Genomic DNA, 17,931 nt, shown 5'->3' with positions numbered 1-17,931 from the left:
GAATGCACTTTGGGAATTGCTGGATTAGGGTCACTTTCTGCATGCTAACCGAGGACGGCACAAGGTTGGGGTGGCCCATCAGATGAGGATGAGCAGAAGGAAGGAACTGGAGGCTGTGTAGCGTGGAAAGCACAAAGCTGGGGAAGGATCAGGCTGGGAAGCTGACCTGAGGACTTTATAAGCAGGGAGTTAGGATTTCAGGCCCGGGAGTTTTCCAACCCCAGAAGGTTGTCTAAGAATGGGCTGCTGTGGGAGGTGGTGAGCTCCACGTGCCTGGGAAGACTCAAGGAGATGTTTTCAGTTGAGAGGGGGTATTGGACTGGATGACCTGTGCATTCCCCATGGCGGGGAACAGCTCCGGGGTCATGCTGGGGGTCACAGTCACTTGTAGGATGGGCACCTACCCGTCCTGTTTATGTGAACACAGGCTGACGTTTGCAAGAGACTCTTTGTGCAGTTTTCAGTGAGAGGGCTGGGAGTTAGCCCCATAATGGGGCTTCCCTCATGGGTCTGAATTCCAAATGCTCTCCTGAGTGGGACAGAGGGGGTGGGGTCACAGCCAGCACTGGCTGGTGGCTCCCAACCTGTCACCTGCTTTATTGTTGCCGCCTTATAGCAGGCAACATCCTGATTAATGCAGCCTTAGGAGTTGTTCATATGCTTGTACAGGGCTCAAACGAACACCCTGCCTGTATGGACATCCGTGGTGTTGTATGCTTTACTTTCTTTTTTTTTTTTTTTTTTTTTTTGCAAGGGGAGGGGTTTCATCAAGGTCTCGTAAGGAAATCTCACACACAAATCTCATCCACCATCTGACGTCCAAATGAGTATTATCAGCTCACGGCTGGGGCCCTGCCCAGCGGAGGGAGTGAGGCCAAGGGCCCAGGTCTCCCTGCTCCCAGCTGAGCTCACCACTGCCCCAAGTAGAAGCCACAGTCACAATACGCCCTCCGGAACCTCAGTGTGCCTGGCCACGGAATAGCCACATCTCTGAGTGGTGATCTAATGACACGGTTTCCTAAGACCCCTTGCCCTGTCCATAAAGCCCAGGAACATCTGCTGATGAGAAGCGGGGTTCAGATCATTATCACCTAACCAACACAGCCCACTAAGTGCTCCGTGCGGTAAGGGTTCACTGAGTCCTTACCACAACCCAGAGAGACATTTTTGTCATTATTATTATTTTTTTATGCTTGTTTATTTTCGGGGGAGAGAAAGAGTGGGGGAGGGGCTGAGAGAGAAGGGGACAGAGGATCAGAAGCGGGCTCCGTGCTGACAGCAGAGAGCCCGATATGGGGCTCGAACTCATGAACCATGAGATCACGACCTGGGCCGTAGTCAGAAGCCCAACCGACTGAGCCACCCAGGCGGCCCTTAGGTCACACATAAGGAACCAGAGGCACAGAGGTGTACTGACTTGCCAAGCTGAGAGGTGGGCTCCAACCCGGACAAACTGCTCGGAACACCCTCACACCTCACACCCTGCACGGCTGGTCTTGGGGCTGCTGGCTCCCGGTCACCGGGGCAACAACTCTAGGCTTGGCACAGTCGCAGGAGGAAGGGCCCCTAGGGCTTGGAAGAGTAATTAACCAATTTCTTTCCTCCTCCTTCTCCTCTAAAGCTCCTTCTTGTGCCCAGTGGGTAGGAGACTCCACATCAGAATTCTCTCTGAGTTAAATAATAAGTGGGAGAATTTCAGTGGCCCCTTGGGGCCCAAGGACGTCATCAGGGCAGCTCAAAATAAGGGGATGCTTCATTTCCAGAACAGAGGGACTGAGTCTGTCTCCAGAGGCCAGGGCTGAGGAGATAGGGCAGGACTGGGCCTTCGATTCTTGGCATTTACTCTGCTACTCTGACTTATTTTTTTCTTGTGTTCCTGGTTTATTATTTATAGAGCGGAAAGCGGGTGTCAGCTCCTTGGCAGGTGGGATGTGTGGGAAGGAGGCCAGAGCAGCATCCCAGCCCCTTCTGTCCACCCCCAAGGAGTCAGGGAGGAGGCTGGGGAGTGGGCGTGGGGTGTGTGTGTGTCAGGAGGAGAGGGGTCTCTAAGGAAGGTGTGAGCCGGAGGGGGGGAAGGGGGAGGTGTGCTGGGGAGTCCATGAAATGATCATAGCTGCCATCTATCACTGACTCTCCCATTTCAGGCAAGGCACTTGACATGGCAGCTCGCCTTGCCATACCTCCCTGGGGCGGACATTCCTAAACCCATTTTCCAGATATGAGGCCTGAGACTTAGAGACATAAGGTGACCCGTCCAAGCCCCACTCATAGTTGTGTCAGAGTGAGGCTTCTAACCAGAGGCTCTTCCTTCCATGGCCTCCCCTTCATGGGGTGTGGAGAGGGGAGAGGGAGACCAGAGTGAAAACCACTCCTCTCTCTGCACCTGTAACGTGGGAGGTTCCAGAAGGTCTTCCCACATACTTGCCACCTAGTGTCCCATGGGGTGCCTAGGGTGCATCCAGGGGGGAGGATGGGGTGGTGGGCCAAGAAGGTGGAATTTCAGGCCCTTCTCTCTAAATGAGAGCAGCTCCCCTTTTAACTGCTGTATGTATTGAGCTTCTTTATAAGATTCAAAATGAGGCTGGATATTATGAACCAAATAGGGCAGCTGTGCAAATAGTGAGTCTACGGATTGGGCCGCTCAGGGGGAGGGAGGGACGGGGAGAGCAGGGCTGTGAGGGGTCCAAGGCACCATCAGCCACCACAGGTCCTTCTGATGATGAAGCACCAAAGGGCCGGGGGGGGGGGGAGGGTGCCCCTCTGTCAGTTTGCAGGAAGGCACTTCCTTCAAGGAGGTCCTGCAAACCAGCCATGGAACCACCAGCACTTCTGTAAACTCAGTCCCCAGGGATCTCCTATTTCCTCCTCAGCTCCCCAGAGGATCCCAAAGAGAGACTGGCTCTTAGGAAGTCCCACCCCACAGAGGAGACAGGGGATTGCCACCGGGGCCCAGGAAGGCCACATGAGAAACACCAGGAAAGTCTTGGCCTCTCTGTGCACCTGGCTGGGTAAAAGAAACCAGGGATGAAGTGGTGTGAACCCCAGACAGGCAGCCGAGGTTGGAGCAGGGGTGAGAGCATATGTGCAGATGATGAGCTGGTGTGTTACTGCAAATGCATAAGAGGAGAATGGTTGGCTCATGTTACACGTGTCCTAGTAAGGTTGTGCATCTGGTCTACCTCGCAGGGATGATATGGCAGAGATTCAAGTGTTAGTTACATGTTACTATCACAGCATTAAAAATCCTTCCAAATTCTACTGTGTCCAAGCCATCCTCCTCTCTCTCCGTATGACTGCACCACCCTTAACGGATTATCCTGTGTCCATTCCTACCCACTCCAATCCCTTGGCATATGAGCCAGAATGATCTTCCCAATTCAGATCTCATTTGTCTGTCTCCTCTCTCTCCCCCTCTCCTTCCCTCCCTCCCTCCCTCCCTCCGTCTCTGTCTCTCTGTCTCTGTCTCTGTCTCTGTCTCTCTCTCTCTCTCTCTCACACACACACACACACACACACACACACACACACACACACACTTCCCATCCATTGTCCTTCTGTACAAATGAAAGTTCTGAGGGTGTCTGAGGTCTGGCTGGGTCTGTGATCCTGCCCCTATCTCACGCCACACTCACCTTTGCTCCTTCTGCTCCAGCCATAGAGACCTTCTTTTCTTCTCCCCATTTGCCAGGCCCTTTCCCTTTGCAGAGCTGGGTTTCTCTGCCTTGAATCCTCTTCCTTCCCTTTCCCCCACCCTGGGTTGTTCTTACTTGTCCTTCAGATCTTGCCTTGGGCACCACACCTCCCGAAAACCTTGTCTTAGCTCCCCAACCAGGTCAAATACCTCCATGCTGGCAGCTCTCTTAGCACCGTGTGCCTCTTCTTCAAATCATGGGCCTTGGTTGAAATTTTACATTTGTTCTTGGAGATAGTTTGATTAATGCCCATCTCTTGCACTGTAAGCTCCATGAGGGTGAGGGCCCTGTCTGCTTTTGCCCACCTTTCTGTCCTTGGTGCACAATGCCTGGCATGAAGAAATGCTCAGTAAATTTCTGCTAAATTAATGACAATGGATCATGAAGTCCTAATGGTGCATGGGCTCACGTGCACAGAGATGGGGCTCAGGCCAGGGGGCTGGGCTGCAGACTGCACGGATGTAACTGGAAAGAGCTGCTCCATGGGGAGCTGTCAGGCTGGGAGATGGATGGGGCTGGATATCAAGACGCCGAAGAGCCTCTCCTGCTTGTTCCTGCAGGCTGAGCTCCAGCACTGAGGATCAGAGCATCAGATCGTATCACGATGAGGAAGAGACAGGGGCAGGGGGAGAGCAGAGCAGACTGGCCCAGGAGGCGCTGTCTACCCTCCATCAACCTTCTGCCAGAGCCAACAGAGCCAGGAATGTGCTGAGGCAGCTTTGGGATCCACCTGGACCACCATACCGTCTCGTCTCGTGGCTATAAACAGTCACAGCATCGTATATACATGTGAACATGGAACAGTTAAGAACCAACTTCCAGCCAGACTCTGGAGATGCGGACATGGAACATTGGCAAACATTGTATCTCACAAAACCTCCCAGTTGTAAGTAAACTTCAACACTGCTTATCCTACCCCTTCTGTCATATCCCGGAGAGGAGCACTGGATGCATAGCCTGGTCCAAACAGGCACATAAGTGAAGCCTACTGGCTCCCACAAAGCACGCAAAGCAAAAAAAATCCCTTAAGCCACGTCTGCCCGCTTTTCCGAGCACACACTCACACCCTGCTCTGACCTTTCAGGCAAGGAGGCCCATGCACGCACAGCTCCAGCTCACACATGCACCAGACGTCCCCTTTCACTTGCTTGAATTCACTCATGACAGGTGTCACTGGCTAGCTGTCTCTCACACGCAGAACCATTGTCTCAAGGAACAGCATTGTCTCAAGGAACACCATGAGACTAGAGACCGGCACACCAGGAAAGAAAACTTGAGAGGTTTCTGCCTGTCATTTCTGGTGCCCCATCGGTGTGCGCAAATGACCACAAGAAAGACAGAACCTGTGTTTTCTCCCCAGCCATTGTCTGTTTCATGGCCCTTTGTGTATATATGTGTGCATGTGTGTGTGTGTCGGCGGGGGCGGGGGGGGGAGCGCATGCCTTTAAAGGTGGGCACTGGGAGGGAGTCTTCTGACCATTGGCTCTCAAGCAGCCCCCAGGATGGGTTATATGGTACAAAGTCAGGTAGCAGTAGAGAACATTCGCTTTCTGACAAAGGGGAGTGTTTCTGGATTCATGAGGAGGGCCCCTGTATCATATTCAAATGGCCACCTTTCCCCTGAGCAACTCTTCCCTTGAGTGTTATTTGTGCCTGTGTCTCTCCTCCTCACCAAAGAGCAGACCCCCTGCTTTGTCCTACCCTCTAGGAGCAAGGGCTTCTCCCCTTGCCCCATTTTTTCACCATCTCCCCAAAGCCAGGAAGGGAATCCCTCATTCCAAAGTGGTTCAGTTCCCTCCTTCCCGCCCCACCATCAACCGGATCAAACCAGCACTGTCTCCCCTATTTCAGTACCTTCCCTTCCCCTTTCCTGTGCTCCCTCATCTTTTTAGGACCCCAAAGCACTGGTTGAGGAGAACGGGAAGATGTGTGTGTGTGGGGGTCTGTTCTCTGGTGGGGGCAGGATAGAAGGGAGAAGCGAGATGGTCACCTGGGACTTCTCCTGGTGGAGGGCGTGGTACCAAGGCAAGAACTCACTCCTTGGGGTGTGTGCCTAGAAACCACCCTCTGATTCCCGAGGATTTGCTGGGGAAAAGAACTCATCTGGGGACCAGATCCCTGATGGGAGTGGCCGAGTCCAGTCCATGGGACACGGCTCCATAGAAGAGACTGCTTCCTCCAACAGAGAAGCCCAGGCCGCTGGACAGCAACAACACCAAGGGGACACCAGGCAGCCCTCCCCTGCCAGGACCCGAAGGCCCACAGGACTTACCCCACGAAGTAGGAGATGATCAAAAGCTGGACTGCTCGGTTGATGACCCCAATGGTCCAGCTTTTCACAACCACTGACTTGGTGGTCTCGTAGGTGAAGAAATCTGACACGCAGTTCATGCTGAGAGAGCACTCAGGGGCCACTGAGAAGGGACCCAATGGTGGCCTCAGGAGGGAGAGGTCCTCAGGACAGGGAGACAGAGATCAAAGCCTGGGGGGGGACAGCTTGGGGGGGCTTGAGGAACGGGTGGGGAGCCTGTTCCTTTAAGTCAGGCAACCCTAGCTCAGTGCCCAGGCTCTCTCTGCTCTTGATACTCTGGGCTGCCAAGAGTCCAAGGCCAGGGAGGGGGGACCCCCTTTTAGTTGGTCTCCACCCCACTCCCCTGTGATGTCACGGCAGGGGTGGGGTCTCCAGTCCCAGGCTCCTGATTGCCTGGGATGCAGCTGGCTAGGGCCCTCTGGGACTCGTGTTTTATCTGCACCGTCTACCCTTTCTGTTCCGTTCTCTTATGCCGCATCTTTCTTCCAGCTCACCAGCTGCTTCATGCTCTTCTTAAAGCCCCTTGAAACATCCCATCCCCCAGGCATCCAGCAGCCTTGCCTGGGCTGAGTGCCCCCTTCATTTGTGAGTGTCCTCCTAAAGTCGCTCGGTTTTGCAGCCATCTACTCCTTTCGTGAGTTGCCTCCAATAGCATGGATCAGGGGGGAAGGGTCTCTTGAATATTCCTCTTGACCTTCTGGGAGGAGTGAGTAAAGAGTTACATGGTTCACGTTCCTAACTCAAGCTGGCAGTGGCCGACAGTCTATCTGCAGCCTGACCTTATCACCTTGGGGTGTTTTGTTTTGCATTGTTTTACAGTGAGTTTATTTGTCTGAACCTTTTGTTTCATATTATGCTCCTGGAAGGCTGGGGCTGTTTCTATCTTGCTTCCTAGTCTCCTCAAATCCTAGAACTGAGTTGGAGCTCAATATATATTTACTGAATGTATGTCGCTAGATAGTGCTGGAATGGCCTTTACTCAGAGGTTAAAGTCATGAATTCAGGGAGCAACAGTGCATTCTGTCTTTTATCCCAGGACTGAGTTAGCAAACTGGCATAACTAAGTCAGATTAGCGGGGAAGTCTTGAATTTAAATATTCTGTCCTAACGTCTTCGTGCAGGACACATATTACCCATCATTCCGGATGTAGAGTCACCGTGATTAAGAGAGAAGGGAAGTGGACCGGGGTAAGGAGATTTGGGACCCTGGGCAAATCCTCTTTGGGCCTCAGTTTTCCCATCTGCAAAGGGAAGTCGTAGTGGTCAAACTCAAACATCTCTGCCAGGAGGCCCCGCCTCCTCTGATTTTACCAGATGAGCCCTACGACTATATTGGTTGGGGGAGGGGGGGGGACGCGGCTTCCGAGATCCCACGCTGCTGGGGTTTCGAATCAGCGCCGCCTCTCAGGGGAATCTAACACGAGCACTTGAACTTGATACTGCCACGTGCCAGTCTCTTCCAGGCGACCCCTATACTGCAGTCTGGGGTGTGAAATTTTTGGGCGCCGTGAACTCCTTTCAGAGCATCCAGTCCCCGACGTCAGGGGAGAGCGGTACAAGTCACCGTGACACCGACACCCAGGAGCCAACCAGGAGCCGGGCGGGTCACCTCTCTCCGCAACTCGAAATATTTTTCTTCTTGTACCCAGAGACTCCTTTCTACTCCACAGAAACTGCTCCTGTGCAAGACAGAGGGACAGACAGGCATACGCAATCTGTGGCAAGTCTAACAAGATAAAACTACGCAATTTCCCTCCAGAACTTAGTCCTCCACTGGAGAGATGTAATTTTTAAAGAAAGAGCCCCGAGCGCTCCCATCTTTTTGTCAGGTTCGCGCCGCGCTGCTTCCTCGCGGATCCCCTTCTCTCAGGTCCTCCAGGGCGGCCGACGCTCTATACGACACCCTCGTAGGCGGGCCGGACTCACGTCTCTCTAGCCAGCTCGTCCTCTCTATGGTCCGTGCACGGCTTCCGGTGGCGGGACGCGGGGCCGCGCACGCGGGAAAAGCTTCCCCAGCGTCCCCCCCAAGTCCCCCTTGTCCCCGCCCCCCCCTCCCGCGTCCCCCAGCGCGCCCACCGCCCGCACCTGGGCCGTAGCGAGGCTGCATCTTGAGAAGGTGGGTGGTCTCCGGCCCTGTGTCCCCGGAGGGCGCGGGCCCCGCTCCCCCGCGGGACGCTCAAGATTGGACCGTTCCGCGTTCGAATCCACGGGCAGCGGGCGAATCCATTTTAGGGGGAGGGGGAACCGTGGGTCCCGGGCCGTGGCGCGGGGGGAGCGCTGGGAGAGAAACCTTGCGCTCGGAGCTGGGTCCGGGCGCGGGCCAAGTGCAAGCTCCGGGCAGGATCCGGGTTCTACTACTCGTTGCCATGGCTCCCGGCCGAGCGCCCGGAGCGGGTTGTGGCCCGGGTGTGAGCGCTCCTCCAGGCCGGGTTCTCCAGCCCCTGCGGGGCCTGACTCCTTGAGAAGTCTGCAGGGCCTGCCTGTGGGTTCCCAGGCAGAGGAGATCCTGAGACATCCCAGGCTCAGCCAGGGGTTGCCACCTGGCTCTGTCCATGGGTCGAGTGAGGTGTCGTCTTTGATGTTTCTCCGTCTCCCTCTTGAATTCAGATTCCCAGCCTGCTGAGTATCTGCACACTCAGCCGGGAGTTGGGGCCCAGCTCCCAGTGGAGGCCACCAGGGGCACATCAGTATGGCGGAAACACTGGAGTTCAACGACATCTATCAGGAGGTGAAAGGCTCCATGGTAAGAAGAGCTTGGGTTTTTAGTACAGGCCAACAGAGGGAAGGACAGTAGACTTTTTGTCCATTTGCAAGAGCTTGCTTTGCTGACGTTGCTACTTTGGAAAAGGAGTCCGAATATAACGTAGTCGGTGTTTTGCCAACAGAAAGCAGTGTGTATAGATCTTCCTCGACTTCCCTTATGTCCCTCCAAACCCACTGTAAAGTGAAAATACCCTTTAAGTCAAAAATACACTTAATACGTGTAACCTGATGAACATCCTAGGTTAGTCTAACCTACCTTACGCAGGGTTTCAGAATGTTTACATGGGCGTACAGCTGTGCAGAATCCTCAGACATAGAGCCTACCTTATAATAAAGTTTGAACACCCCACGTGGTTTATTGCATACTGTCGTGAAAGTGAAACAATGGGTAGAGCACGGTCAGTCAGAGCGCGTGTGTTGGTTGTGGACGCTGGTGATCGTGGGGGCTGACTGGGGAGCCGTGCCTCGCTGCCACTGCCCCGCATCATGAGAGAGTGTACCACATGCTGCTCGCTTGGGAGAAGACACAAATTCAAAATTCAGATAATGGTTTCTGTTGGACGTGTATCATTTTCACACCGCCGTCAAGTTGAAAAATTGTTAAGCGGAGCCATCGTAATTCAAAGACCGACTGTATAGGAATCCCAGGATCTGAGCTTGAGAGGGACCGCTTGTCCTGCTCACTCCCGAGCGCTGAAACCGAGGACTCGCAAGGGTTTTGGATGCCGGCGTTTGGTGTTAGCATCCAGATTTCCTGGTTATTTGTCTCTTCTTTCTGACTCTCGCCCCTGCAGCTATTGGTCCCACATCTGTACCTGGCCAGCCCAGGATAGGTGTTGGGTGGGACTGTCTGAGCCTGGTACACCTGTGCGTTGTACCCTTCCATTTGGGCCTGTTTTTCCAACAGAATGATGGTCGGCTGAGGTTGAGCCGCCAGGGTATCATCTTCAAGAATAGTAAGACGGGCAAAGTGGACAACATCCAGGCTGGGGAGTTGACAGAAGGCATCTGGCGCCGTGTTGCCCTGGGCCACGGACTGAAACTGCTTACAAAGAACGGCCATGTCTACAAGTATGACGGCTTCCGAGAATCGGTGAGATGTTCTGTGGCCATAAACCCTTTTTACTATGCCGTCTTGTTTGTTTTTGATCTAGAAAGAGTTGGGGCTTCTTTGAGCAGGGCCTTCGAGGCCGTTAAGCAGTGTTCAGCTTTGGGTGTCTTGTGCTTTGACTCCAGAAGCTTTTCTACCATTATAAATTTTTGGTGGTTTCTGCTCATTGCCTTTATCCAGATTCAGAGTCTTAGTGCTTTAGTTTGAGTTTTCTTTTTCCGTTTTGAACTGCTCGAGTCAAAGGTCTTACTCCGTTTTTTATTTTCTCTCTCGTTAAAGCAGTACTTCTATAAAGTCAGAGGGCACTGTGAGGCCTATAACCAGAAATGTTATTCATATACTTTCCTCCTCCCCTAGTCTGAGGGTCTGGTCCTCAGCAACAACTTCTTTCAACAGCCTGGGTTTCTGATAGAAAGGATACTGAAGCAGTTTCTCACAGATAATCCCAGCATGCTTAAGTTTGTGTTAAGGCCACCGGGGTTTACAGGGATTGCTCTCTCCCCTCTACCCACAGGAGTTTGAGAAACTCTCAGATTTCTTCAAAACTCACTATCGTCTTGAGCTTATGGAGAAGGACCTCTGTGTGAAGGGCTGGAACTGGGGAACGGTGAAGTTTGGTGGTGAGTCCTGGGAAGACTAAGGTTTGGAAGAGAAGGTCCGATGAAGGATGTCAGCCTTTACCTTGTTTTACTCCTTTCTGCTACTATTTATGGTTTCTTGTCAGTTTGTAATTAATCATATATTCAAAAAAATTTTTTTTAATGTTTGTTAATTATTTTGAGAGAGAGGCAAAGAGCGCGCGAGCAGAGGAGGGGCAGAGACAGAGGCAGAGAGGGAAAGAGTCCCCATCAGGCTCCGTGCTGCCAGCACAGAGCCCGACTCAGGGCTCGAACTCACGAACCGTGAGATCATGACCTGAGCCAAATTCAAGAGCTGGACGTTTAACCGACTGAGCCACCCAGGTGCCCCTATAGGTCATCATATATTTATCAAGGACGAAGGGGGTATGAGGCACTGTGCCTCGTCTTGGGGGGACAGTGTGAACAGGACAGCCCCAGGTCCTACCCTCAGGAGGTCAGCAGTCTGGTGGGAAGGCTGTTTCTGCACACCTTGAGGGAAGGAGCTTGTGGCTGATAAGCCCTTACCCCTCAGGGCAGCTGCTTTCCTTTGACATCGGCGACCAGCCGGTCTTCGAGATCCCCCTGAGCAACGTGTCCCAGTGTACCACAGGCAAGAATGAGGTGACACTAGAATTCCACCAGAACGACGACGCAGAGGTCTCTCTCATGGAGGTGCGCTTCTATGTGCCTCCCACCCAGGAGGATGGCGTGGACCCTGTTGAGGTGAGGCCTCCCCTCTTCGCCTTGGGAGCATATGGCGCTGAGCAGGCCCTGGCCGGCCTGGGAGCAGGTCGCCGCTGCCTGACTACCAGGGTGCACTTCTGCAGGCCTTCGCCCAGAACGTGCTGTCCAAGGCGGATGTGATCCAGGCCACTGGAGACGCCATCTGTATCTTCCGGGAGCTGCAGTGTCTGACTCCCCGAGGCCGTTATGACATTCGGATCTACCCCACCTTTCTGCACCTGCACGGCAAGACCTTCGACTACAAGATCCCCTATACCACCGTGCTGCGTCTCTTTCTGCTGCCCCACAAGGACCAGCGCCAGATGTTCTTTGTGGTAAGCAGAAGCCCCTGGGGGTGGATCGGCCTGGTTTGTGCCCGAGTCTTTAGTAGATGGATCTTGCCGGTGTTCGGTTCGTCAGCAGTTCTTGTGGTGCTAAACCTTGTTGGCTCTTCCTTACCAGATCAGCCTAGATCCCCCCATCAAGCAGGGCCAAACCCGTTACCACTTCCTGATCCTTCTCTTCTCCAAGGATGAGGACATCTCCTTGACTCTCAACATGAACGAGTGAGTGTGTCCCCGAACTCTTGTCCCCCGCTGTCCTGGCAGGAGACCGGCGTGCTGTTAGAAGGCAGCAGTGCTTGTGACCTCGCATTCCTCTGTTTGCAGGGAAGAGGTGGAGAAGCGCTTTGAGGGGCGGCTCACTAAGAACATGTCAGGATCCCTGTACGAGATGGTCAGCCGGGTCATGAAAGCCCTGGTCAACCGCAAGATTACAGTCCCAGGCAACTTCCAAGGGTGAGAGTGCTGGTCTGGGCTCTGGCCCGCCTAGGGGGCACCGTGCTGGGAACCTAATCTCTTGGAGGTCAGGTTGGGTCTGACCATGATGGGTGTCAGCTGTCTGCTTAGGGGTCAGCCTAGTGAGGTTTCCTCACGCGAGGGCCTGAGGACACTCATGTCGCTGCTGAGAGAGGTGCCTTTGGCTCTGTGCCACCTGCTGCTGAGGTAGGCACTGACTGGGCTCCCCACATCCTCCGCCAGGCACTCAGGGGCCCAGTGCATCACCTGCTCCTACAAGGCGAGCTCAGGACTGCTGTACCCCCTGGAGCGGGGCTTCATCTACGTCCACAAGCCCCCCGTGCACATCCGCTTCGATGAGATCTCCTTTGTCAACTTCGCCCGCGGCACCACCACCACTCGCTCCTTTGACTTTGAAATTGAGACCAAGCAGGGCACCCAGTACACCTTCAGTAGCATTGAGAGGTGAGGGCTTCCGCCAGTCACTTCCTAGGCATTCTGGACCCGTGACTCTTCCCCAACTTTTCAGGCCTTGAGCAGAATTTTTCTTTTGCGTCCCTGGGATTTGGTCCTCCTTGGAGGAAAGCCTATCACTTTCTGTACTTAGATTGTTTCCCATATTAGGTGTCCGGTACTAGCCCTTCTTCTCCACTCCCCCTATGATGGAAATGCTATCTCTCCCTTTCCCGGAATGAGTTTTGTGCCCGGGAAGAGAGTAGCTAATGTTTATTGAGTGCTCACTGTGGGCTGAGCGTCTTACAAACATCTTCAGGCTGAGTCTTCATAACAACCCTGTGAAGTACGAAATTCAGACTAGTACAAAGATGAGAACGTCCCTTTCCCTGACGTTCTACCCCTGCCCTGGGCATATCTGGTGCCTAGGTACACACCCTTCCCCATCCTTTTTTTCCCAGATGCTTGAGACTGCAGGTTCCTTCGAAGACTAGTGTCTGACTCTCCCTCACCGCTGCCCCCAGGGGTCTGTGGGCTGTTAGGTTGGGCAGCGTGCTCGCCAGCTGCAGGCCCCACAGTCCACCCTGGCCGACGGGTGTCAGACCAGCTCTAGGCCCCACGGTCTGCCCTGATCGACGGGTGTCGGACCAGCACATGGTGCACCCCTGCGTCAGCCCCTCCCTCTAGTAACACGGTGCCTTTCCCCACACAGGGAGGAGTATGGGAAACTGTTTGATTTTGTCAACGCAAAAAAACTCAACATCAAGAACCGAGGATTAAAAGAGGTATCTGTGTGTGTGGAAAGGATGACCCTCTTCTCCTGTCGGGGGTGGGCAGGGATGGATTCTCCTGGCTTCTTCTTCACTCTCTCTTTTCTTCTTACCCTTATAGAAAAAAGAGGTGCGTGTGACCCTTCCCCCCTCCTGGTGCAGGTTTCCTCAGCATGACCTTAGAGCAGCCTCTGCAGCCCCTCAGGAGCCCCCAGCGGGGCCGGGAGTGGGAGGGGCTGGGACTAACCCAGTTGGCAGGAAGTCCTCGGGCATCGGCCCTGCATGTTGGCTGTGTGTGGACAGTCCGGCCCCAGGGTCTTCTGGGAGCTGGTCTTACTCACAGGCATGGGGGTGTGCTTTTGAGTGTACAGGGCTTCTGCACCAGGGTGAGCCGGCCCTCACTCCCCTCTCTTCTCTGGCTAGGGTATGAACCCAAGCTACGACGAGTATGCCGACTCTGATGAGGACCAGCATGATGCCTACTTGGAGCGGATGAAGGAGGAGGGCAAGATCCGGGAAGAGAATGCCAACGACAGCAGCGATGACTCAGGAGAAGAAACCGGTGGGCTAGCCTCGGCGGTGCTGGGGCTGGGGGTACCAGTGGGCTAGCCTCGGCGGTGCTGGGGCTGGGGGCGGTCAGACTCTTGCCTGGGGCCAGAGCTGGGTGTCTGGGTAGGGGGCTGGGGTCTCCGTATGGGGTGATGCTGATGCATCCCGTGTTCTTCTTCAGATGAGTCATTCAACCCAGGTGAAGAGGAGGAAGACGTAGCAGAGGAGTGAGTTTTGGTTCCATTCACGGGGGTGAGGTGGAGGCCTGTAAGCTTGAGGGACCAGAAGATATCTGGACATTTCTCGTGTCCCAGCATTAGCTACTGACCCAGGGTGGGAACGTGACCTCCAATGAGGTAACACCCGGAAATGCTTTCAAAATCGTCCAGGGCTTTGCAGGTGCAAGGCACGTCGGAAAGCCAAAAAAGCAGTGGGGAGAAAATGGCACTGAGAGCCAGTGCTTGCCCACTCGCTAGCTGGGAGTGTTGGGGTCGGTTGCTGAATCTGTGTATTTTATTTTATTTCTTAAAATGTTTTATTTATTTTTGAGAGAGAGGGCATGAGCAGGGGAGGGGCAGAGAGAGAGGGAGACACAGAATCTGAAGCAGGCTCCAGGCTCTGAGCTGTCAGCACAGAGCCCAACACCGGGCTTGAACTCATGAACTGTGAGATCATGACCCAAGCTGAAGTTGGAAGCTTAACCAACTGAGCCACCCAGGTGCTCCTCCCTGTGTATTTTAAAGAACCTAATTATATGGGTATGGATGGACTTGGACTGAAGTTAGTTTTCCTGTTTCTTTTCTTTTTCTTTTTCTTTTAAAGTAATCTCTACACCCAGTGTGGGGCTTGAACTCACAACCCTGAAATCAAGAATCGTATGCTCTCCCGACTGAGCCCACCGGGCGGCCCTAGATTTTATTTTGTTATATTTACTTACAAAAAATTTTCCCTTTTCTATAATGATTGTCCCTTCATCACAAAAGACTCTAGGGTGGATTAAGACAAGTAGCTGAAAGGAGGTAGTGAAGAGGCCTTGGGGCATGTTCCGGGCAAGATGAGACCAAGTGTCTGTCCCCAAGAGTATGGGGTTGGAGGAGGTCGTGGGTTAGGCCTTGACCAAGGAGAGCAACTGAAGCCTTTGTTACTTGGTGTCTCACTGGTTGACTGATGCCATGCTGGGTGTGAAGAGGCAGGGCCGGTGTGGGGAGGGGACCCAAAGCCACCTCAGTGGAGAGGAGGAAGCAGGGTGGAGACCAATGGTAGAGGCCGTCCTGTGGTCCCGCCTCCCCTTTTCTGGGCAGGGAGCTTTAGACTCATTTCCCTCTTGCCCTGAGGCTGTGGGGTGCTGTCCTCACTCCTGGGTCTAAGCTCCCCCTCCCCCCTGGCAGGTTTGACAGCAACGCCTCTGCCAGCTCCTCCAGTAATGAGGGTGACAGTGACCGGGACGAGAAGAAACGGAAGCAGCTTAAAAAGGCCAAGATGGCCAAGGACCGCAAGAGCCGCAAGAAGCCTGTGGAGGTACACGCTTGGGTTGGGAGGGTGTTGGGGAAGCCGTTCCTTTTGCCTTCCATCCACCACCAGTGGGGCCTGTCAGGTGGGCCTGGGGCTGCTTTTTGTGGCCAATGAATATGGCCTTGAGGAGTATCTTCTTGGAAAGTTTTCTCTCTGGACTTTGAGATAATTAGCTTCTGGGAGATCTGAATTAGGAGACTGGCTTCTTCTGTCCCAGCAGCCCCAGGCAAGGGGCCCCTGGTGAGCTAGGCACTGGGTACTGGGGGAGGAAAACAGGGTTCCTGTCATTGGGAGCCCTTAGTTTAGCTCTATGCCTATTTAGTCCTTCTCCCCGTTTTTCCTCCAAGTCGGTGTTGTCAGTAATTTCTTTCGGGGAACATGGGGGTGTCTGTGAGAAAAAGATGGTTGAAGGCATTTGGGTTCTTATGTAGGTGAAGAAGGGCAAAGACCCCAATGCCCCCAAGAGGCCAATGTCTGCCTACATGCTGTGGCTCAACGCCAGCCGAGAGAAGATCAAGTCAGACCATCCCGGCATCAGTATCACAGATCTTTCCAAGAAGGCAGGCGAGATCTGGAAGGGAATGTCCAAAGAGAAGAAAGAGGTGAGCGGTAGCAGAGATAGAGGGGGCAGGGATGGGCCTTTGGTGAAACTTTTCTGTATAGATTTTGCCTGTGTCAGGGAAGAGGCCTCATTCTTCTCTCTCTCTCTCTCTTTTTTTTTTTCTTCGTGTGTGTGTGTGTGTGTGTGTGTGTGTGTGTGTGTGTGTGTGTGAGACAGGAGTGGGATCGCAAGGCTGAGGATGCCAGGAGGGAATATGAAAAAGCCATGAAAGAATATGAAGGGGGCCGGGGTGAGTCTTCTAAGAGGTGAGTGTTGGGAACAAAATGGCCCAGTGATTGCTTTTTTGACATCTATTTTTGCAGGTCTAGGTTGAGAATCAGGGTGCTGAAGATAATAGGTATGCTCTGACCGCAATAGGGCAGTGCTCCTCAAGTCTGGGTAGGCAATTACCCAAGTATGGGCAGTTTGCTAGGGAATTGCTGAAGTCACAGGATAAAGGGGGCCCTTTTCATGAGGGTCAGTTTTATTCAAAGGTATGGGGGAATTAACAAAAAATTACGATGGAACATCATTCACATGAACTTTTAAAGACAAAGCAAGAGATGCCAGATAAGTCTGTGAGTGCAACTGCTTCAGGCTCCGGCCTGTGATTTTTCTGGTTATTTGCCTAGGATGCCCTCCCTTGGGGCTCTTGGGGCTGACCTGGCTGGCTGTTTGCGTTCATAGTGAGATAGCAGTGCAGCCGTGAGTGAGAAAAGTTCTGTTAAAAGTTAGGGTGGATTGGCTTTGGTGGGTGAGCCTGAAGGCCCAGACCCTTCTCCCTCTTGCTGTTACAGGGACAAGTCAAAGAAGAAGAAGAAAGTAAAGGTGAAGGTGGAAAAGAAATCAACGCCCTCGAGGGGTTCATCATCCAAGTCGTCGTCAAGGCAGCTGAGTGAGAGCTTTAAGAGCAAAGAGTTTGTGTCCAGTGATGAGAGCTCTTCTGGAGAGAACAAGAGCAAAAAGAAGAGAAGGCGGAGCGAGGTGAGGCAGGAGTTTGGGATGAGGGGCCCCTGAGGGGTGGTTGGCTGGGGGCCAGGGGCTGTGGTAGGTCTGTGAGAGTAATGAGGGGGGAAGGGAGTGCAGATTGGAGGTCCGAAGGCCAGTGCTGCAGCTCAGGGAGAGGGAGTAGGGAATTAGGGGTCCTTCCATCACTGAAAAGTGGCTCCCTGGGAGGGCAACCAGGACTCAACGTTTCTCCTTAAGAGACCTTTGATTTTCAGGACTCTGAAGAGGAGGAGCTGGCCAGTACTCCCCCCAGCTCAGAAGACTCAGCATCAGGATCTGATGAGTAGAGCAGGGGGAAATTCTCTCTTCTGGAGGTTGCCCTGTCACACCTGCAGTCTCTCCACCCGTGTTTTGGTACCAGTTTCTCCTATGAAATGTAGTCCTTGGATTTTGTGCCATCTGGACAAGCTCTTCTGGTGGGATGTGCACTTCAACTGGGGCAGCAGGGGAGGCGTTTTCCCTCTACTGCTTTCCGAGGATGGCTCTTTATAATTTGGGGAGAGACTGGGTGGGGGGCAGGGCAGTGCAGGGTGAAACACTTGGCCTGCTCTCCCGACTTTAGGGATGTAGCCGCTGCTTCTCCTGTTCAAGTTGCTGCGGCAGGGGTCATGTGCGATCAGGCCTGTAGCTCCTAACTGGGGTCTATTTCTACTTTTATTTTGTATTTCTGGTCTGTGAAAATTCAACATTTAATAAAGGGAACTGACTTTGGAAACCATGTCCTTATGCCTCCTCTCTAGCCCTGTTGTATTGTCCCCATTGTTTTTGGTGGTGTTTACCGTGCTGTTGTGACTGGGCAGGGCTCTGTTGGCCAGCCGGGAAGCAAGTCTCCAGGTACATCCTGTTCTGTTCCCGGTTGGACAAGCATTGGTTTTCACTCTCTTCTGCCGGGATGGGCCACCTGAGAGTCTAGAAATGAGAGCTGATCTGATTAGGAAGTCACTTTCACAGTTCACTCCATTAGCCAAGCTGAGGGGAGGCAGCTTCTGGCGCAGTCCTCAATCACCTAGGAGTCAACGGT

At 53.4% G+C, this 17,931-nt stretch overlaps 2 protein-coding genes across 5 annotated transcripts in view; one reads left to right on the top strand and one right to left on the bottom strand.

Annotated features, from left to right (window-relative positions):
* Nucleotides 1–7,950, bottom strand: part of P2RX3 (purinergic receptor P2X 3) — a 29,277-nt gene extending 21,327 nt beyond the window's left edge. For both annotated transcript variants that reach the window (XM_058689015.1, XM_058689016.1), the window contains exon 1: nt 5,965–7,950. In XM_058689015.1, coding sequence (XP_058544998.1) covers nt 5,965–6,083 — 119 coding nt within the window. In that variant the 5' untranslated portion in view covers nt 6,084–7,950. The remainder of the gene's footprint in view (nt 1–5,964) is intronic.
* A 42-nt stretch (nt 7,951–7,992) lies between these two features.
* On the top strand, nt 7,993–17,628 carry SSRP1 (structure specific recognition protein 1). 3 transcript variants are annotated; one of them, XM_058689012.1, is made up of 17 exons: nt 7,993–8,119; nt 8,611–8,746; nt 9,674–9,859; nt 10,392–10,497; nt 11,030–11,220; nt 11,325–11,555; nt 11,683–11,786; nt 11,889–12,017; nt 12,261–12,482; nt 13,183–13,255; nt 13,664–13,802; nt 13,971–14,016; nt 15,178–15,307; nt 15,733–15,903; nt 16,080–16,168; nt 16,700–16,886; nt 17,126–17,628. In XM_058689012.1, the coding sequence occupies exons 2-17, from the start codon at nt 8,693–8,695 to the stop codon at nt 17,195–17,197; spliced, it is 2,130 nt and encodes a 709-aa protein (XP_058544995.1). In that variant the 5' UTR covers nt 7,993–8,119; nt 8,611–8,692; the 3' UTR covers nt 17,198–17,628. The 3 variants fall into 3 exon arrangements, with proteins under 3 accessions (XP_058544995.1, XP_058544997.1, XP_058544996.1); XM_058689014.1 differs by lacking the exon at nt 7,993–8,119 and adding an exon at nt 8,364–8,485; XM_058689013.1 differs by lacking the exon at nt 7,993–8,119 and having other exon boundaries at nt 8,510–8,746.
* The last annotated feature ends 303 nt before the right edge of the window (nt 17,629–17,931 follow it).

This window comes from Neofelis nebulosa, chromosome 10, assembly GCF_028018385.1.
Source record: "Neofelis nebulosa isolate mNeoNeb1 chromosome 10, mNeoNeb1.pri, whole genome shotgun sequence".
Taxonomy (NCBI): domain Eukaryota; kingdom Metazoa; phylum Chordata; class Mammalia; order Carnivora; family Felidae; genus Neofelis; species Neofelis nebulosa.
This window is presented reverse-complemented; position numbering and strand designations above follow the sequence as displayed.

What these genes read in the sequence shown, in the direction of transcription:
- SSRP1 (XM_058689012.1), top strand. Translation starts at nt 8,693, where the DNA reads ATGGCGGAAACACTGGAGTTCAACGACATCTATCAGGAGGTGAAAGGC. An exon ending in ACCTTCAGTAGCATTGAGAG is followed by an intron (nt 12,483 to 13,182) that starts GTGAGGGCTTCC and finishes TTCCCCACACAG; the next exon opens with GGAGGAGTATGGGAAACTGT. An exon ending in AGAAGAGAAGGCGGAGCGAG is followed by an intron (nt 16,887 to 17,125) that starts GTGAGGCAGGAG and finishes TTTGATTTTCAG; the next exon opens with GACTCTGAAGAGGAGGAGCT.